Here is a 21,765-nt window from a genome sequence, read left to right on the forward strand (position 1 = left end):
CTTATACCAGGGGTATGACAAAACATGTATTTTTACTGCTCTAATGACGTTGGTAACCAGATTATAATAAATAGCAATTAGGCACCTGCTTTATAGCAATAGCAGATACTGTTCTTCCATAATATAATATAACTCGATCAAAATGGACATGAGGGTTGAGGGTTGAGCTATTGAAAACGCGTTTCCACCGCCCGAGCAGACCATTGAAATTGTGTTATTAACTTCTGATTGTGCATTTCAGTGCTAGATGTATGAAATCAGCCATGTCCTTCAAGTTCATGCAGTTCAGATGTCCCGCCCCCACTGTTTCTCATCGCAAATAAACCTGGGTAAGCGGCTTTGTGATTGGGCAGAAAACGTGTCATTTACAACCCACCCAATTATGTCACGCTGAATCCGTGGTCAGAAAGGAAAGAAACATGGCCGCTGTTTTAAGGGGGTCTCGGAACCTATGGGGAAGGAGCCTCAAACATGTTGACTTTACTTTGGGTAAGGAGTTTAAAAATATAACAAAAATATGTCTACCATCAATGTTGAGGACCTGTTTGATGACCATTCCCGTCTATGTTACGAAAGGCACCGCTGCGTGAAAAATCAACGTTGAACAAAAGTTGATTAGCATTGGCTGTTGTGGCTCGCTCACTTCTGCTAACGTTAGTTAGTTTACTGAAATAACTACCTAGCTATAAGAGCTAGCTAAAGTCATGGGACGTTGGTTGATCGAAACATTTGTTGTTTATCAAGGCGACCGATAGCCAACACCAGCAAATGTTCTAATCAAAGGTGTGTCCGTGTGCATCTCGCACAAGTAACAAGTTCAGGGTTAAGTCAAACCCCACAGCTCTTGTCAGCAAGTCTGTCGATTAGCCAAGCGAGTTCTGAATTGAATAGAGTGATTGTTTGCACAAATATTGTCAATTATAATGCCACGCCTTCTGTAGATGTATACTGTACAGTACACGCGTTTGTTATAGACTCTTCTGTGTCTCTAGTAATAGCTTTTAGCTCAGTGGATCCCAACCTTTTCCAGTTACTGTACAACTGTATTTTACTCATCCCTGGGGTACCCCTGAAGTCCCCGTCCCCCATTTGCCTTTTACCAATAGACCAAGTACCCCCAGGGGTCCTAGTACCCCCATGTTGGGAACCACTGCTTCAGCTTATCAACCAGCTCTCATGCACAATGGAAGGAAAGGAAAAGTGGGTGAGTGAGGCCAGTACAGATCATTGAGATGTAGTCCAGCTATAGCTAGTCTGTTCTGCTGCATGTTTTTATTACATCTCTTCTCATACCAGTGCTGTGCACCTTCTGTCCTCAAGGTAGCTCAACCCTTACCTTGAAATCCCAGCCTACTATCCTCGCCAGTAGCTCAACCCTTACCTTGATAACCCAGCCTACTGTCCTCGCTGGTAGCTCAACTCTTACCTTGAAAACCCAACCTACTGTCCTCGCTGGTAGCTCAACTCTTACCTTGATAACCCAGCCTACTGTCCTCGCTGGTAGCTCAAATCTTACCTTGATAACCCAGCCTACTGTCCTCACCGGTAGCTCAACCCTTACCTTGAAATCCCAGCCTACTGTCCTCGCCGGTAGCTCAACCCTTACCTTGATAACCCAGCCTACTGTCCTCGCTGGTAGCTCAAATCTTACCTTGATAACCCAGCCTACTGTCCTCACCGGTAGCTCAACCCTTACCTTGATAACCCAGCCTACTGTCCTCGCTGGTAGCTCAAATCTTACCTTGATAACCCAGCCTACTGTCCTCACCGGTAGCTCAACCCTTACCTTGATAACCCAGCCTACTGTTCTCGCCGGTAGCTCAACCCTTACCTTGATAACCCAGCCTACTGTCCTCGCCGGTAGCTCAACCCTTACCTTGATAACCAGCCTTGTGAAAAACGTGACCTCCTAGCTCTCAAACTCTAGGCGGCATTCTCCCTACAGTTTTATGTGGTTAGCTTCGCCCACGACTGGCTTGTGTCAATTACAATCCCGATGCTGTTTTCACGTTTAGAAATGTTAATAATTATCGCTTGCAAAACAATAATCGTGGCTTTTGAAGCATAGCCCTTACATCAGGGAGACAGAATCCTAAATCTAAAAAAGATTCTCTTGATGTAGCAGGTTTGCACAGATGGCATACAGGTGTTCGGAGAATGCTAGATGGCTAATTAGCGTAGGTGGTCGCCTGTCTTCTGTCCGTTTTCTGTTCAAAAGAGCTGCAACATGGAGATATGGCTATGTTGGAACACTAACCTTTATAAAGGTGTGTGTAAATGTATCATTTTAAAATGTATATTTTCTCGTTGATATGAAATAACCTTTATGCTTCCAAAAGCATTAACCGTGTTAATGTTCAGACTGAGTGTCGGAGCGCATAACAAAACTCCCCCATACAGAAGACCCCTTTCTCCAATGACTCTGTGTGATGGAACTGAGTCATGATTAAGGGCCAGTGACCTTCATTGCAATGGCAGTAGGTCTACCACACAAGACCGGGGTTGGGTCCCAACAGTCTCGACGTATGGTCTTGTTCACGTCCCTTCATGGAATTGACTGGTACATGGAAACTCCCTCTAGCCCATGCCTACACCATTCTAATGCCTTTACATTCGTGGGAGGACACAGTTCAGGAGGAAGTAGAGATTATTGAGACGCAGCCATGGGGTTTTGTGTGCTGTAGTTTCTGAGTGTGTGTGTGTGTGTGTGTGTGTGTGTGTGTGTGTGTGTGTGTGTGTGTGTGTGTGGTAGTATCCTTGTCCCACGTTCAAATGCTAGTCGGAACTCTGGCACTTACAACTTGCTGATTCGTGGCACTTGTGTGACTAAAATCAGTTAGCGAGTTGTACATTTCGGAGTTTCCTAGTTCCAACTAACAAGTGAACACGGTGTCAGTCCAACAGTGGCAGGTCAGGTGTCTCTTTCCACTGAAGCCACTATGAAGATTGGCTCGGAGCGGCAGCCATGTGAGAGACCTGTAGCCTGCACCCCCCCCCCCCCCCCCCCCCCCCCCTTCTTCTCTCACATTTACACACCACAGTTTATTTATAAGATGCCCTTTGGCCAATACGTCTGTACTTTCAGCCTTCATACATGTTTTTCTAGGAAATGGTGAATGAGTTCACTACCTGCTTACTGCTTTGCTATGTAATTATTGTCTGCATTAGCTTGACTGGCACTACAAGGGCTGCACTGGCTTTTCATAGCAAATGCTTTAGGATTTGAAATTAAATTAATTCTCAGGAAAAAAATGAATGTCTGGAATCAAAGTATAAATGTCTGGAATCAAAGTATAAATGTCTGGAATCAAAGTATAAATGTCTGGAATCAAAGTATAAATGTCTGGAATCAAAGTATAAATGTCTGGCCAACTTTCCTTGGTCGTATTTAGTTTTTACCAAGCTTGCCTCTGACATTACCCACTGCAATGTACTATACAGGTGTTGGGTAACTATTGATAGGGCTGGGTTATGTTTGGATTTCATTGAAACAGAACGGCAAGGCTTCGATTAGAAGTGTCCTGGCTGTTTCGATGGACTAGGGAGCCTTTTAACAGCATTTTGCAAGAGACTATAGTTTTTCACATTCTGACTATTTATTTTTGTTAGTGAAGGCCTCCACAGAAAAGCTGTATTAGAGCTGTCTCAGCTTGGCTGAAAGGATAACAAAAGGCTTTGGGTAGTAGTCTAGTCTTAATACAAGTTGTTCCTGGGGTGTATTAGGAACCAAAAGGGAGGGACCTAGGCCTACCTGAACTTGTCCAATAAGAAACACTAGTTTTTGTTGGAATGTTTTGCACCGGTTTGTACTGATGAATACACCCTTGTACCTCCCAGTCTCCAGCAGGTCCATGGCCTCTAAGACCCAGGTGGGTTTCATCGGCCTGGGGAACATGGGAAAACCCATGGCCAAGAACCTGCTGAAGCACGGATACCCCGTCATCGCCACTGACATCTTCCCTGAGTCCTGCAAAGAACTGCAAGAGTTGGGTGCCCAGGTGGGACAAAAAAAAACGATCTTGCTTGTTTGCTAATGGCAGTGCATTGAGCGAAATGCGCCGGCTGATAGCATGTCATAGCTCTCTGATGTGATGTCAGCTGGTAGGTGCTCAAAAAACACAAACAAAATACCATGACTAAAAAAATCTATTGTAGATGGGTGAAACCACTTAAATGAGTGTCCAAACAAACTGAGTCCATCATAAGATTTTACTCTCGTCATTGCCGATCTACTTCTTAATTGAATCCTAATGGTTGCGCTTGCCTGGGGTGTAGCTTATTCATTAAGCACCAACAGACTAAAACGGGGAGGGACTACCTGAACTTGTCCAATAGGAAACACTCGTTTTTGTATTTGAAACATTTTGCTACGGCGTGCCCTAATGACTAAAGCCCTGTTTTGTCAGATTGTGGATAACCCTGCGGAGGTGGCAGACCAGGCAGACCGCGTCGTCACCATGCTGCCCTCCAGTCCCAACGTCATCGAGGTTTACACTGGGCCCAACGGTATCCTCAAGTAAGATCCCTCGCTCTCGATTACTCACTGGCAATGTCCCAAATGGCCCCCTGTTCCCTTTATAGTGCACTACTTTTGACCAGAGTCCTAATACAAGAATCGAGTCACTTAGCTATCTGTCTTTAACAGAAACCCTTCAGACTACTGTCTTAAACCATAAGGTGGGTACTTTACTGTTCTACAGGAAGGTTAAGAAAGGCTCGCTACTCATCGACTCCAGCACCATCGACCCAGCCGTTTCCAAGGAGATGGCCGTGGCCGCGGAGAAGATGGGGGCAGTTTTTATGGACGCACCTGTGTCAGGAGGTAAGGACTAATACAGGCTGCATTCCAAATGGCACTCTTCCCTATATAGGGCTCCCGAGTGGCTCTGCAGTCTAAGGCACTGCTTCTCAGTGCAAAAGGCATCACTACAGTCCCTGGTTCGAATCCAGGCTGTATCACATCCGGCCGTGATTGGGAGTCCCATAACACAGCGCACAATTGGCCCAGCGTCGTCTGGGTAGGCCGTCATTGTAAATAAGAATTTGTTCTTACCTGAATTTCCTAGTTACATAACAAAACATATGTAAATATAGTGCACTACTTTTGACCCGGGCCCATAGGACTATGCTGACATTTGGGACGCAGTATTGCCTTGGGGGGTCTCTGCTGCAATCGGAGAGGACCAGCCCCTCCACTCCCTAATTGTTGAAAGGGACCAGATTTAGTAGATTGCTTTCTCTAGCACATTTGTGGCCCATGATGTGGATTATTTAAGATCCCAGCATCTGGAGTTTGATCCGATGACCCTTCCATCCAAACGCTCTGCTCTCAGATCCCAGCAGCTCAAAAAACTATTTCTGACCCTCCTTTTCTGAAAAAATGTGTTTTTTAAAGTCTACTACCAGTGCATCTCTCTCTCAGAGCACAACTTCACAACAAACCATTTGACCAAGTTATATAAAGAGAAACCTCTCCGTCATGATCATATGTGTACTCATGTCTCTGTTGCCACACGTGTGTATCTGTGAATTCCACTGGGAAGAGGACTGATTTTGTATTTCTTCTGACAACCTGGTGACTCAACCCAGGACAGCAGACTCCCATGTGGGCCTTGGTTCAGGTTAAAATGGCCGACACTGGATCATTTCCTATCATGTCTGACAAAATGGTGAATCCATTCAGTCTCTCTGCTTATCCTATTGATGGTTCAGTCTGGGTTATAAAGAGGAGGAGGAGTACCTACCTGACAGCCTGGGTCATAAATAGGAGGAGTACCTACCTGACAGACTGGGTCATAAAGAGGAGGAGTACCTAACTGACAGCCTGGGTCATAAAGAGGAGGAGTACCTACCTGACAGACTGGGTCATAAAGAGGAGGGGTACCTACCTGACAGCCTGGGTCATAAAGAGGAGGAGGACCTACCTGACAGACTGGGTCATAAAGAGGAGGAGGACCTACCTGACAGACTGGGTCATAAAGAGGAGGAGGACCTACCTGACAGGCTGGGTCATAAAGAGGAGTACCTACCTGACAGACTGGGTCATAAAGAGGAGGAGGACCTACCTGACAGACTGGGTCATAAAGAGGAGGAGGACCTACCTGACAGGCTGGGTCATAAAGAGGAGGAGTACCTACCTGACAGACTGGGTCATAAAGAGGAGGAGGACCTACCTGACAGACTGGGTCATAAAGAGGAGGAGGACCTACCTGACAGGCTGGGTCATAAAGAGGGGGAGTACCTACCTGACAGCCTGGGTCATAAAGAGGAGGAGGAGTACCTACCCGACAGACTGGGTCATAAAGAGGAGGAGGACCTACCTGACAGGCTGGGTCATAAAGAGGAGGAGGACCTACCTGACAGACTGGGTCATAAAGAGGAGGAGGACCTACCTGACAGACTGGGTCATAAAGAGGAGGAGGACCTACCTGACAGGCTGGGTCATAAAGAGGAGGAGGACCTACCTGACAGACTGGGTCATAAAGAGGAGGAGGACCTACCTGACAGGCTGGGTCATAAAGAGGAGGAGTACCTACCTGACAGCCTGGGTCATAAAGAGGAGGAGGAGTACCTACCCGACAGACTGGGTCATAAAGAGGAGGAGGTGGAGGACCTACCTGACAGACTGGGTCATAAAGAGGAGGAGGACCTACCTGACAGACTGGGTCATAAAGAGGAGGAGGAGGAGGACCTACCTGACAGACTGGGTCATAAAGAGGAGGAGGAGGAGGACCTACCTGACAGACTGGGTCATAAAGAGGAGGAGGAGGAGGACCTACCTGACAGACTGGGTCATAAAGAGGAGGAGGAGGAGGACCTACCTGACAGACTGGGTCATAAAGAGGAGGAGGAGGAGGACCTACCTGACAGACTGGGTCATAAAGAGGAGGAGGACCTACCTGACAGACTGGGTCATAAAGAGGAGGAGGACCTACCTGACAGACTGGGTCATAAAGAGGAGGAGGACCTACCTGACAGACTGGGTCATAAAGAGGAGGAGGACCTACCTGACAGACTGGGTCATAAAGAGGAGGAGGACCTACCTGACAGACTGGGTCATAAAGAGGAGGAGGACCTACCTGACAGACTGGGTCATAAAGAGGAGGAGGACCTACCTGACAGACTGGGTCATAAAGAGGAGGAGGACCTACCTGACAGACTGGGTCATAAAGAGGAGGAGGACCTACCTGACAGACTGGGTCATAAAGAGGAGGAGGAGGACCTACCTGACAGACTGGGTCATAAAGAGGAGGAGGAGGACCTACCTACCTGACAGACTGGGTCATAAAGAGGAGGAGGAGGAGGATTACCTACCTGACAGACTGGGTCATAAAGAGGAGGAGGACCTACCTGACAGACTGGGTCATAAAGAGGAGGAGGACCTACCTGACAGACTGGGTCATAAAGAGGAGGAGGACCTACCTGACAGACTGGGTCATAAAGAGGAGGAGGACCTACCTGACAGACTGGGTCATAAAGAGGAGGAGGACCTACCTGACAGACTGGGTCATAAAGAGGAGGAGGACCTACCTGACAGACTGGGTCATAAAGAGGAGGAGGACCTACCTGACAGACTGGGTCATAAAGAGGAGGAGGAGGACCTACCTACCTGACAGACTGGGTCATAAAGAGGAGGAGGAGGAGGACCTACCTGACAGACTGGGTCATAAAGAGGAGGAGGAGGAGGACCTACCTGACAGACTGGGTCATAAAGAGGCGGAGGAGGACCTAACTGACAGACTGGGTCATAAAGAGGCGGAGGAGGACCTACCTGACAGACTGGGTCATAAAGAGGCGGAGGAGGACCTACCTGACAGACTGGGTCATAAAGAGGAGGAGAAGAAGGACCTACCTGACAGACTGGGTCATAAAGAGGAGGAGGAGGAGGACCTACCTGACAGACTGGGTCATAAAGAGGAGGAGAAGGACCTACCTGACAGACTGGGTCAAAGAGGAGGAGGAGGAGGACCTACCTGACAGACTGGGTCATAAAGAGGAGGAGGAGGACCTACCTGACAGACTGGGTCATAAAGAGGAGGAGGAGGAGGACCTACCTGACAGACTGGGTCATAAAGAGGAGGAGGAGGAGGACCTACCTGACAGACTGGGTCATAAAGAGGAGGAGGAGGAGGACCTACCTGACAGACTGGGTCATAAAGAGGAGGAGGAGGAGGAGGACCTACCTGACAGACTGGGTCATAAAGAGGAGGAGGAGGAGGACCTACCTGACAGACTGGGTCATAAAGAGGAGGAGGACCTGCCTGACAGACTGGGTCATAAAGAGGAGGAGGACCTACCTGACAAACTGGGTCATAAAGAGGAGGAGGACCTACCTGACAGACTGGGTCATAAAGAGGAGGAGGAGGAGGACCTACCTGACAGACTGGGTCATAAAGAGGAGGAGGAGGAGGACCTACCTGACAGACTGGGTCATAAAGAGGAGGAGGAGGAGGACCTACCTGACAGACTGGGTCATAAAGAGGAGGAGGAGGAGGACCTACCTGACAGACTGGGTCATAAAGAGGAGGAGAAGGACCTACCTGACAGACTGGGTCAAAGAGGAGGAGGAGGAGGAGGACCTACCTGACAGACTGGGTCATAAAGAGGAGGAGGACCTACCTGACAGACTGGGTCATAAAGAGGAGGACCTACCTGACAGGCTGGGTCAGAAAGAGGAGGAGGACCTACCTGACAGGCTGGGTCAAAGAGGAGGAGGAGGAGGAGGAGGACCTACCTGACAGACTGGGTCATAAAGAGGAGGAGGAGGAGGACCTACCTGACAGACTGGGTCATAAAGAGGAGGAGGAGGAGGAGGACCTACCTGACAGACTGGGTCATAAAGAGGAGGAGGAGGAGGAGGACCTACCTGACAGACTGGGTCATAAAGAGGAGGGGGAGGAGGACCTACCTGACAGACTGGGTCATAAAGAGGAGGAGGGGGAGGAGGACCTACCTGACAGACTGGGTCATAAAGAGGAGGAGGGGGAAGAGGACCTACCTGACAGACTGGGTCATAAAGAGGAGGAGGAGGAGGAGGACCTACCTGACAGACTGGGTCATAAAGAGGAGGCGGAGGAGGACCTACCTGACAGACTGGGTCATAAAGAGGAGGAGGACCTACCTGACAGACTGGGTCATAAAGAGGAGTAGGACCTACCTGACAGACTGGGTCATAAAGAGGAGGAGGACCTACCTGACAGACTGGGTCATAAAGAGGAGGAGGACCTACCTGACAGACTGGGTCATAAAGAGGAGGAGGACCTACCTGACAGACTGGGTCATAAAGAGGAGGACCTACCTGACAGGCTGGGTCATAAAGAGGAGGAGGACCTACCTGACAGACTGGGTCATAAAGAGGCGGAGGAGGACCTACCTGACAGACTGGGTCATAAAGAGGCGGAGGAGGACCTACCTGACAGACTGGGTCATAAAGAGGCGGAGGAGGACCTACCTGACAGACTGGGTCATAAAGAGGAGGAGGAGGACCTACCTGACAGACTGGGTCATAAAGAGGAGGAGAAGAAGGACCTACCTGACAGACTGGGTCATAAAGAGGAGGAGGAGGAGGACCTACCTGACAGACTGGGTCATAAAGAGGAGGAGAAGGACCTACCTGACAGACTGGGTCAAAGAGGAGGAGGAGGAGGACCTACCTGACAGACTGGGTCATAAAGAGGAGGAGGAGGACCTACCTGACAGACTGGGTCATAAAGAGGAGGAGGAGGAGGACCTACCTGACAGACTGGGTCATAAAGAGGAGGAGGACCTACCTGACAGACTGGGTCATAAAGAGGAGGAGGAGGAGGAGGACCTACCTGACAGACTGGGTCATAAAGAGGAGGAGGAGGAGGACCTACCTGACAGACTGGGTCATAAAGAGGAGGAGGACCTGCCTGACAGACTGGGTCATAAAGAGGAGGAGGACCTACCTGACAAACTGGGTCATAAAGAGGAGGAGGACCTACCTGACAGACTGGGTCATAAAGAGGAGGAGGAGGAGGACCTACCTGACAGACTGGGTCATAAAGAGGAGGAGGAGGAGGACCTACCTGACAGACTGGGTCATAAAGAGGAGGAGAAGGACCTACCTGACAGACTGGGTCAAAGAGGAGGAGGAGGAGGAGGACCTACCTGACAGACTGGGTCATAAAGAGGAGGAGGACCTACCTGACAGACTGGGTCATAAAGAGGAGAAGGAGGAGGACCTACCTGACAGGCTGGGTCAGAAAGAGGAGGAGGACTTACCTGACAGGCTGGGTCAAAGAGGAGGAGGAGGAGGAGGAGGACCTACCTGACAGACTGGGTCATAAAGAGGAGGAGGAGGAGGACCTACCTGACAGACTGGGTCATAAAGAGGAGGAGGAGGAGGAGGAGGACCTACCTGACAGACTGGGTCATAAAGAGGAGGAGGACCTACCTGACAGACTGGGTCATAAAGAGGAGAAGGAGGAGGACCTACCTGACAGGCTGGGTCAGAAAGAGGAGGAGGACTTACCTGACAGGCTGGGTCAAAGAGGAGGAGGAGGAGGAGGAGGACCTACCTGACAGACTGGGTCATAAAGAGGAGGAGGAGGAGGACCTACCTGACAGACTGGGTCATAAAGAGGAGGAGAAGGACCTACCTGACAGACTGGGTCAAAGAGGAGGAGGAGGAGGACCTACCTGACAGACTGGGTCATAAAGAGGAGGAGGAGGACCTACCTGACAGACTGGGTCATAAAGAGGAGGAGGAGGACCTACCTGACAGACTGGGTCATAAAGAGGAGGAGAAGAAGGACCTACCTGACAGACTGGGTCATAAAGAGGAGGAGGAGGAGGACCTACCTGACAGACTGGGTCATAAAGAGGAGGAGAAGGACCTACCTGACAGACTGGGTCAAAGAGGAGGAGGAGGAGGACCTACCTGACAGACTGGGTCATAAAGAGGAGGAGGAGGACCTACCTGACAGACTGGGTCATAAAGAGGAGGAGGAGGAGGACCTACCTGACAGACTGGGTCATAAAGAGGAGGAGGACCTACCTGACAGACTGGGTCATAAAGAGGAGGAGGAGGAGGAGGACCTACCTGACAGACTGGGTCATAAAGAGGAGGAGGAGGAGGACCTACCTGACAGACTGGGTCATAAAGAGGAGGAGGACCTGCCTGACAGACTGGGTCATAAAGAGGAGGAGGACCTACCTGACAAACTGGGTCATAAAGAGGAGGAGGACCTACCTGACAGACTGGGTCATAAAGAGGAGGAGGAGGAGGACCTACCTGACAGACTGGGTCATAAAGAGGAGGAGGAGGAGGACCTACCTGACAGACTGGGTCATAAAGAGGAGGAGAAGGACCTACCTGACAGACTGGGTCAAAGAGGAGGAGGAGGAGGAGGACCTACCTGACAGACTGGGTCATAAAGAGGAGGAGGACCTACCTGACAGACTGGGTCATAAAGAGGAGAAGGAGGAGGACCTACCTGACAGGCTGGGTCAGAAAGAGGAGGAGGACTTACCTGACAGGCTGGGTCAAAGAGGAGGAGGAGGAGGACCTACCTGACAGACTGGGTCATAAAGAGGAGGAGGAGGAGGACCTACCTGACAGACTGGGTCATAAAGAGGAGGAGGAGGAGGAGGAGGACCTACCTGACAGACTGGGTCATAAAGAGGAGGAGGACCTACCTGACAGACTGGGTCATAAAGAGGAGAAGGAGGAGGACCTACCTGACAGGCTGGGTCAGAAAGAGGAGGAGGACTTACCTGACAGGCTGGGTCAAAGAGGAGGAGGAGGAGGAGGAGGACCTACCTGACAGACTGGGTCATAAAGAGGAGGAGGAGGAGGACCTACCTGACAGACTGGGTCATAAAGAGGAGGAGAAGGACCTACCTGACAGACTGGGTCAAAGAGGAGGAGGAGGAGGACCTACCTGACAGACTGGGTCATAAAGAGGAGGAGGAGGACCTACCTGACAGACTGGGTCATAAAGAGGAGGAGGAGGAGGACCTACCTGACAGACTGGGTCATAAAGAGGAGGAGGACCTACCTGACAGACTGGGTCATAAAGAGGAGGAGGAGGAGGAGGACCTACCTGACAGACTGGGTCATAAAGAGGAGGAGGAGGAGGACCTACCTGACAGACTGGGTCATAAAGAGGAGGAGGACCTGCCTGACAGACTGGGTCATAAAGAGGAGGAGGACCTACCTGACAAACTGGGTCATAAAGAGGAGGAGGACCTACCTGACAGACTGGGTCATAAAGAGGAGGAGGAGGAGGACCTACCTGACAGACTGGGTCATAAAGAGGAGGAGGAGGAGGACCTACCTGACAGACTGGGTCATAAAGAGGAGGAGAAGGACCTACCTGACAGACTGGGTCAAAGAGGAGGAGGAGGAGGAGGACCTACCTGACAGACTGGGTCATAAAGAGGAGGAGGACCTACCTGACAGACTGGGTCATAAAGAGGAGAAGGAGGAGGACCTACCTGACAGGCTGGGTCAGAAAGAGGAGGAGGACTTACCTGACAGGCTGGGTCAAAGAGGAGGAGGAGGAGGAGGAGGACCTACCTGACAGACTGGGTCATAAAGAGGAGGAGGAGGAGGACCTACCTGACAGACTGGGTCATAAAGAGGAGGAGGAGGAGGAGGAGGACCTACCTGACAGACTGGGTCATAAAGAGGAGGAGGAGGAGGAGGACCTACCTGACAGACTGGGTCATAAAGAGGAGGGGGAGGAGGACCTACCTGACAGACTGGGTCATAAAGAGGAGGAGGGGGAGGAGGACCTACCTGACAGACTGGGTCATAAAGAGGAGGAGGGGGAAGAGGACCTACCTGACAGACTGGGTCATAAAGAGGAGGAGGAGGAGGAGGAGGACCTACCTGACAGACTGGGTCATAAAGAGGAGGCGGAGGAGGACCTACCTGACAGACTGGGTCATAAAGAGGAGGAGGACCTACCTGACAGACTGGGTCATAAAGAGGAGGAGGACCTACCTGACAGACTGGGTCATAAAGAGGAGGAGGACCTACCTGACAGACTGGGTCATAAAGAGGAGGAGGACCTACCTGACAGACTGGGTCATAAAGAGGAGGAGGACCTACCTGACAGGCTGGGTCATAAAGAGGAGGAGGACCTACCTGACAGACTGGGTCATAAAGAGGCGGAGGAGGACCTACCTGACAGACTGGGTCATAAAGAGGAGGAGGAGGAGGACCTACCTGACAGACTGGGTCATAAAGAGGAGGAGAAGGACCTACCTGACAGACTGGGTCAAAGAGGAGGAGGAGGAGGAGGACCTACCTGACAGACTGGGTCATAAAGAGGAGGAGGACCTACCTGACAGACTGGGTCATAAAGAGGAGGACCTACCTGACAGACTGGGTCATAAAGAGGAGAAGGAGGAGGACCTACCTGACAGGCTGGGTCAGAAAGAGGAGGAGGACCTACCTGACAGGCTGGGTCAAAGAGGAGGAGGAGGAGGAGGACCTACCTGACAGACTGGGTCATAAAGAGGAGGAGGAGGAGGACCTACCTGACAGACTGGGTCATAAAGAGGAGGAGGAGGAGGAGGACCTACCTGACAGACTGGGTCATAAAGAGGAGGAGGAGGAGGAGGAGGACCTACCTGACAGACTGGGTCATAAAGAGGAGGGGGAGGAGGACCTACCTGACAGACTGGGTCATAAAGAGGAGGAGGAGGGGGAGGAGGACCTACCTGACAGACTGGGTCATAAAGAGGAGGAGGGGGAAGAGGACCTACCTGACAGACTGGGTCATAAAGAGGAGGAGGAGGAGGAGGAGGACCTACCTGACAGACTGGGTCATAAAGAGGAGGCGGAGGAGGACCTACCTGACAGACTGGGTCATAAAGAGGAGGAGGACCTACCTGACAGACTGGGTCATAAAGAGGAGTAGGACCTACCTGACAGACTGGGTCATAAAGAGGAGGAGGACCTACCTGACAGACTGGGTCATAAAGAGGAGGAGGACCTACCTGACAGACTGGGTCATAAAGAGGAGGAGGACCTACCTGACAGGCTGGGTCATAAAGAGGAGGAGGACCTACCTGACAGACTGGGTCATAAAGAGGCGGAGGAGGACCTACCTGACAGACTGGGTCATAAAGAGGAGGAGGACCGACCTACCGGACAGACTGGGTCATAAAGAGGAGGAGGAGGAGGACCTACCTGACAAACTGGGTCATAAGGAGGAGGGGGACCTACCTGACAGACTGGGTCATAAAGAGGAGGAGAAGGAGGAGGAGGACCTACCTGACAGACTGGGTCATAAAGAGGAGGAGGGAGGAGGACCTACCTGACAGACTGGGTCATAAAGAGGAGGAGGAGGAGGAGGACCTACCTGACAGACTGGGTCATAAAGAGGAGGAGGAGGACCTACCTGACAGACTGGGTCATAAAGAGGAGGAGGAGGAGGAGGAGGACCTACCTGACAGACTGGGTCATAAAGAGGAGGAGGAGGAGGAGGGCCTACCTGACAGACTGGGTCATAAAAAGGAGGGGGAGGAGGACCTACCTGACAGACTGGGTCATAAAGAGGAGGAGGGGGAGGAGGACCTACCTGACAGACTGGGTCATAAAGAGGAGGAGGACCTACCTGACAGACTGGGTCATAAAGAGGAGTAGGACCTACCTGACAGACTGGGTCATAAAGAGGAGGAGGACCTACATGACAGACTGGGTCATAAAGAGGAGGAGGACCTACCTGACAGACTGGGTCATAAAGAGGAGGAGGACCTACCTGACAGGCTGGGTCATAAAGAGGAGGAGGACCTACCTGACAGGCTGGGTCATAAAGAGGAGGAGGACCTACCTGACAGACTGGGTCATAAAGAGGCGGAGGAGGACCTACCTGACAGACTGGGTCATAAAGAGGAGGAGGACCGACCTACCGGACAGACTGGGTCATAAAGAGGAGGAGGAGGAGGACCTACCTGACAAACTGGGTCATAAAGAGGAGGAGAAGGAGGAGGAGGACCTACCTGACAGACTGGGTCATAAAGAGGAGGAGGGAGGAGGACCTACCTGACAGACTGGGTCATAAAGAGGAGGAGGAGGAGGAGGACCTACCTGACAGACTGGGTCATAAAGAGGAGGACCTACCTACCTGACAGACTGGGTCATAAAGAGGAGGAGGACCTACCTACCTGACAGACTGGGTCATAAAGAGGAGGAGGACCTACCTACCTGACAGACTGGGTCATAAAGAGGAGGAGGACCTACCTACCTGACAGACTGGGTCATAAAGAGGAGGAGGACCTACCTGACAGACTGGGTCATAAAGAGGAGGATGAGGAGGACCTACCTGACAGACTGGGTCATAAAGAGGAGGATGAGGACGACCTACCTGACAGACTGGGTCATAAAGAGGAGGAGGAGGACGACCTACCTGACAGACTGGGTCATAAAGAAGAGGAGGACCTACCTGACAGACTGGGTCATAAAGAGGAGGAGGAGGACCTACCTGACAGACTGGGTCATAAAGAGGAGGAGGAGGACCTACCTGACAGACTGGGTCATAAAGAGGAGGAGGAGGAGGACCGACCTACCTAACAGACTGGGTCATAAAGAGGAGGTGGAGGAGGAGGACCTACCTACCTGACAGACTGGGTCATAAAGAGGAGGAGGAGGAGGAGGAGTACCTACCTGACAGACTGGGTCATAAAGAGGAGGAGGAGGAGTACCTACCTGACAGACTGGGTCATAAGGAGGAGGAGGACCTACCTGACAGACTGGGTCATAAAGAGGAGGAGGAGGAGGAGGACCTACCTGACAGACTGGGTCATAAAGAGGAGGAGGAGGAGGACCACCTACCTGACAGACTGGGTCATAAAGAGGAGGAGGAGGACCACCTACCTGACAGACTGGGTCATAAAGAGGAGGAGGAGCAGGAGGACCTACCTGACAGACTGGGTCATAAAGAGGAGGACCTACCTGACAGACTGGGTCATAAAGAGGAGGAGGACCTACCTGACACACTGGGTCATAAAGAGGAGGAGGACCTACCTACCTGACACACTGGGTCATAAAGAGGAGGAGGACCTACCTACCTGACAGACTGGGTCATAAAGAGGAGGAGGACCTACCTGACAGACTGGGTCATAAAGAGGAGGAGGACCTACCTGACAGACTGGGTCATAAAGAGGAGGAGGACCTACCTGACAGACTGGGTCATAAAGAGGAGGAGGACCTACCTGACAGACTGGGTCATAAAGAGGAGGAGGACCTACCTGACAGACTGGGTCATAAAGAGGAGGAGGACCTACCTGACAGACTGGGTCATAAAGAGGAGGGGGACCTACCTGACAGACTGGGTCATAAAGAGGAGGAGGACCTACCTGACAGACTGGGTCATAAAGAGGAGGAGGACCTACCTGACAGACTGGGTCATAAAGAGGAGGAGGACCTACCTGACAGACTGGGTCATAAGGAGGAGGAGGACCTACCTGACAGACTGGGTCATAAAGAGGAGGAGGACCTACCTGACAGACTGGGTCATGAAGAGGAGGAGGAGGAGTACCTTATGGGCCCTGGTCAAAAGTTGTGCACTAAATCGGGAATAGGTTTGGCGTTCAGACACTGGGGGGGGTTAGGGAAGATTGGGAAGAGCCATACTGACCCCCAAGCTGTAAAACACTATCACAGTCTTCAGGGTAGACGCACACTGACCTTCAGAAAGGCTCCAAGCTGTAAAATCAGTCGCACACTACACACACTGTTTGTTTGAACTCCGCCTTTTAACTTGAGGAAAGCCACTTTGAGTTGATGTTGGCATATTTTACCATCAGGCCCTAAAGATTAGTAATGATTTATATGCATCCTTCCTGTGGCAGTGCTCATGGATTAAGGCTGTCCAGCTTCCCTCATTGAACTTGGGTGGCTGCAGGTCACAGAGGTGTGTGTGTGTGTGTGTGTGTGTGTTTTTGGTTAGAGTTAAGTATTGGAGCATGTTACTACCTTGATACTGTGCTGGAATGCGATGAGACTTGTCATTGTTACCCAGATGATGGTACTGTAACCAAGACTTGAGCCTTTGATCAGGAGACACATCTTGTTTAGAACCTCCAACTCTGCTTCTTCTGAATCCAGCAAGGAGCTTTGCTGTAGCCCAGTTTGGACGTATCCAGGGTACCTTCTCCAACCCAGACTTACTTTGTGCGAGATGGTCTAAACTCAGGCTGTTTCCCTGTGCTTTTGAGAGACCTCTGGTTCTCTGTCCTTCATGTGTTGCCTCTTCCAGCCAGAACCCACAGTGCGTCAGAGAGGTTTGGCAGCAGACTCACTGTTGGAAGGAATGCCTTGTTTTCTGGAGCAATAATAGGAAAGCCACAACCTGGGATGCAGCCCAAATGGGACCTTGTTCCCTATATAGTGCACTACTGTTGACCAGAGCCCTGTTCCCTATATTGTGCACTACTGTTGACCAGAGCCCTATATAGTACACTACTGTTGACCAGAGCCCACAGGGAGCTAGTTAAAAGTAGTGCACAATATAGGGGAGTAGGGTTCTATTTTGGAACGCGCCCCTGCTCTGTCAGTGTAGTCATCATACAATAACCTAGTCCCAAATCCAGTCCATTACGACACAGAAAAATACAATTGTTTTCTTATACATTTTTATTGAAATCAATTAGACTTGTACATAAAGCCTTGGGAAATGTTTATCATTAAAACTACTGTGCTGACTGGAATGAAAAGGTTTGACCACAGAACTCTAGCTACGTAGCCACCAAAAAAACACATTCACTTTCACTGTAATGCATGTCCTTAGAGACTCCATAATTGGTGTGTGTGTGTTGGTTCCCAGGCTGTGTGAGATGGCAGAGATGCAGTCGTCACACACACACACACACACTGCCCATTATTATGGCAGAGACCGAGGGCCTGTAGCTTTGGCAACAGAAATGAAAGGGTTGCCTTTTTTATCTATGCATTTTGGGGCTTTGTATCTTAGGTTTTTAATGTGTTTTTAATGTGTTTAAAATCATTTCTATATTTGAACTGGTTATCCCACATTTGTCATGGGATTTGGGACATCTCTTTCTCTCAGACAGCTTTTTGCTGACACTTCATTTTGTCTAAATATGTTTAGCTCCCTTTACTTTCCCCACAACCTTATGTTTGAGTATGAAGCTATTGAAATAATCCACAAGCCTTGGGCTTACCTCATTTTTAATTTCAGTTGATTTGATGTGGAATTACTTTCTCAGCCAAACTTGGTGAGAGAAGGGTGGGTGTTGGACAAGAGAACAAGCTGTTTTAGTCAAGTGCTCTGTACATTTGCATCAATCTTTCTGTGATTACCTCATAAGTTTTGAGAAGTAACAACAGTGACTGACAGACTTACTATTGTAATGAAACCGCCATGTTTTATAAGCTACAAGCACAGCCCATCCCAAGGCCCTGGGTGTGTGTTTGTCTGGTGTGTGCTATGCTCCCAAATGTACAACGTTTCCTCTTCACCCAAGTCTTCATCAGATATTCTCACGTTTAGGATGTGCATCTCACCCTCCTTTTGTCCAGGTGTGGGGGCTGCCAGCTCGGGGAAGCTGACCTTCATGGTGGGGGGAGTAGAGGAGGAGTTCACTGCGGCCCAGGAACTGCTCACCTGTATGGGAGCCAACGTGGTGTACTGTGGGGCTGTCGGCACTGGACAGGTGGGTAGTCCTACACATTTACATGACCTGTGTCTCAAATGGCCCCCTATTATTTATTTAGATTTAAAAAATGTGGGGGGGGGGGGGGGGGGGTCATTTAGCAGACGCTCTTATCCAGAGGAACCTACAGGAGAAGTTAGTGTTAAGTGCCTTTTCACCAAGTCTGTGCAGGGATTCAAACCAGCAACCTTTTTGTTACTGACCCAATGATCTTAACCGCTAGGCTACCTGTCCGTGAGGCCTTGGTCAAAGGTTAAACACTTTAGGGAATAGGGTGCCATTGGGGATACACACATTACGTTCCTACTAGGGGCATTATGGGTGGATTATTACAGAAGGACATGTGACTACATGGGATGTAACCAGCAGACTGTTTCTTACAGGCAGCCAAAATCTGCAACAATATGCTGCTGGCGATAGGCATGATCGGGACCTCTGAGACCATGAACCTTGGCATCAGGTAGAGTATTCACAATACATTCACAGCAGAGAACATATCTCCAACAAAATGTCTTGTTGCACTTAACGCTTGATGAACAGAACCATGCTGTGAGTATCGTACAGATCTGTAACACTACCACTATAGTCACTCTCTTAAAGTAACTATCCAATGGAACTCTCTCTTAAAGTAACTATCCAATGGAACTCTCTCTTAAAGTAACTATCCAATGGAACTCTCTCTTAAAGTCCAATGGAAAAGCTCCTTATTTTTATGAAGCTCCTACTCTATCAACTGTCTACATGTTGTCTCTGACTCATCCTTTACTTGTAGTTATGACTAACCAGCAATCAGAAATTACACACAGTAAACAGTAACCCACCTTAAAACCTGTCTAGGACATACATCCCGCTAGGGGAACGTTTGGCCGGAAATTGCCTGATGTCATTATTAAAAGTAGGGGGGTAGCCTTAATTTAAACTTGTAAAATATTTTTTATTTATTATTTTTTTATGCTTGTGATTTCCTGGCCCCTGGCAGACTAGGTCTGGACCCTAAGCTACTGGCTAAGATCCTGAACATGAGTTCAGGCCGCTGCTGGTCCAGTGACACCTACAACCCTGTACCTGGTGTCATGGAGGGAGTCCCCTCTGGAAACAACTACCAGGGAGGCTTCGGGACCCAACTCATGGCCAAGGTGTGTCTCTCTCTCTCTCTCTCTCTCTCTCTCTCTCTCTCTCTCTCGCTCTCTCGCTCAAGATGTTTTAGTACACACAAATGTTTGAGTGACACATGATTCTTCAGGGGCTCTTTAATTTCCTGTGACTTTATTTTCGTTAATGTCTCTGTCAATAGTATTAACTTTGATGTAACTGTAAAGAGATGTGCGTTTGGCATGTTTTAACTGTGCTGTGTACAACAAGCGGTGATGGCAGAGAGCTAATGAGTTTGTCCTCTTCAGGACCTGGGGCTAGCCCAGACTACAGCCACCAACACCAAGACCCCTGTCCCTCTGGGCTCCCTGGCCCACCAGATATACCGCATGATGTGTGCTCGGGGCTACTCCGGCAAAGACTTCTCCTCTGTCTTCCAGTTCCTGAGGGAGGATGAGGAGAACGAGGGCCAATAGGGGTGGGGGAACAGTACCCCCACACCCCATCCATAGCTTTAGCAGGGTCTATTCCATACAAGACTACTACCATGTAGTTAGGATGCGTCGGTTTGCCCCCCCTCTCCCCAGGACTTGTCAAGACGTGTGTATTGGGTCAAACCCAAGAGAGCGCAGCCAGCCGTGATGACATGACAGATCATCTCAGCAGAGTACTAGACTACACTGTGTCTGTAAGATGGGAGTCATGTTGCCTCTGTGATCCTGCCTTTTGTTAAAGTAGCTTTCTAATAATGTTTTCGATGGCTTGGCTAGAAGACGGATGTTTGAGGTGTGGGGAGGCTCTCAAGTCACTGTCACTCAGTAGGCTGACTAACCACTACAGCTATCACCATGATGATATCAGTGCTACCTTAGCACGCGTCGTCATGGAAAGCAGACCCAGGCGTTGTCAAGGAAATGACCCGCATTATACTCGTTAACGACCACACTCGTCAACAATAGACCACTGGGACTTCAGATGATTGTTAGTTCTAGTCGCCACTCACCTCACTGCAACGGCACAGTGTTGATCCTGTTCATTGATTTGTTGTTCTCTTCCTGTTGGGTTTATTTACTCTTGACATGGGGAGGGATAGAAGGTTCCTGTCTTATTTGTATGTGTTTTACTGTTTAATAAAAGGTGAGAGACTATAGGTATGTTTCCTTCCAGTGATATTGGATTGCTTTTTGACCCACTACTCTAAAGCCTTTCACAGGTGTCTGTTTGCAGGAGGATGTGTCTGTACTGTATGTTAGCAGGAGGAAGACAAGGTGCCTGATGAGACTGATCTAGATAATTACTTCACTCTATATTTTTATTAAGCGCCTCGTTAGAGAGGGTAAGCACTTTAAAGTGTTGCATCACAGTACAAATATGTATTCTAGCAAAGATGTCTAATGTGTGTTTTATTAAGCTGTCCCACATACTTTCATTCATGTCTGTAGGTGACTGCTTTTCTTTTGGGGAAATAAGAGTGTAAACTGGGGTGTATTCACTAGGAACCAAACTGAAACAAATGGCTGAAATGGGGAAGAAATTACCTGAATTTATCCAATAAGAAATGCTTGTTTTGTTAAATGTTTTTGCTACATTGTGAACTAAATAATCCAACTGGCCCTGATTTTTTTGAATTTTTTTTTTTTTTTTTTTTTTAAACATAAGCGTGTGTGAATTCTGCAATCACAGGAACTGATTGGCTGCTACAGTATAGCTTCTTCCTATAGATCAAGCAAAATTAGCAATGCAATGTGCTGTACATACAGAGGAGAAGATGGCCAAAGACCAGAAGTGGAGCGCCTTTATTGCTGCCTTATGCAACCAGACGGGGAGGAGTGAGCCAGAGTGCACGTGACTGGCTGAAGGTGGTTGTGTAGTAAGCCTATAGTATTCAATAGTGGTTCTTATACACAAGAGTATACCAAACATTATGAACACCTTCCTAATACTGAGTAGCCCCCCTCTGTTTTTGCTCTTAGAACAGCCTCAATTGGCTGAGGCATGAACTACAAGGTGTCAAGTGTT

The 21,765-nt window shown here is 49.5% G+C and overlaps 1 protein-coding gene across 1 annotated transcript; it reads left to right on the forward strand.

Annotated features, from left to right (window-relative positions):
* Positions 1 to 352: 352 nt before the first annotated feature.
* Positions 353 to 20,912, forward strand: LOC116364457 (3-hydroxyisobutyrate dehydrogenase, mitochondrial-like). The gene is made up of 8 exons (XM_031817586.1): positions 353 to 489; positions 3,838 to 3,998; positions 4,407 to 4,516; positions 4,701 to 4,822; positions 18,521 to 18,654; positions 19,038 to 19,114; positions 19,634 to 19,790; positions 20,055 to 20,912. Exons 1-8 carry the CDS (start codon positions 420 to 422, stop codon positions 20,220 to 20,222), a joined length of 999 nt encoding a protein of 332 aa, XP_031673446.1. The 5' UTR covers positions 353 to 419; the 3' UTR covers positions 20,223 to 20,912.
* Positions 20,913 to 21,765: the final 853 nt, after the last annotated feature.

The sequence above is a fragment of the Oncorhynchus kisutch genome, unplaced genomic scaffold, assembly GCF_002021735.2.
Source record: "Oncorhynchus kisutch isolate 150728-3 unplaced genomic scaffold, Okis_V2 scaffold1082, whole genome shotgun sequence".
In the NCBI taxonomy this organism is placed as follows: domain Eukaryota; kingdom Metazoa; phylum Chordata; class Actinopteri; order Salmoniformes; family Salmonidae; genus Oncorhynchus; species Oncorhynchus kisutch.

What these genes read in the sequence shown, in the direction of transcription:
- LOC116364457 (XM_031817586.1), top strand. Translation starts at nt 420, where the DNA reads ATGGCCGCTGTTTTAAGGGGGTCTCGGAACCTATGGGGAAGGAGCCTC. An exon ending in GGGCCCAACGGTATCCTCAA is followed by an intron (nt 4,517 to 4,700) that starts GTAAGATCCCTC and finishes ACTGTTCTACAG; the next exon opens with GAAGGTTAAGAAAGGCTCGC. An exon ending in GGGCTGTCGGCACTGGACAG is followed by an intron (nt 18,655 to 19,037) that starts GTGGGTAGTCCT and finishes TGTTTCTTACAG; the next exon opens with GCAGCCAAAATCTGCAACAA.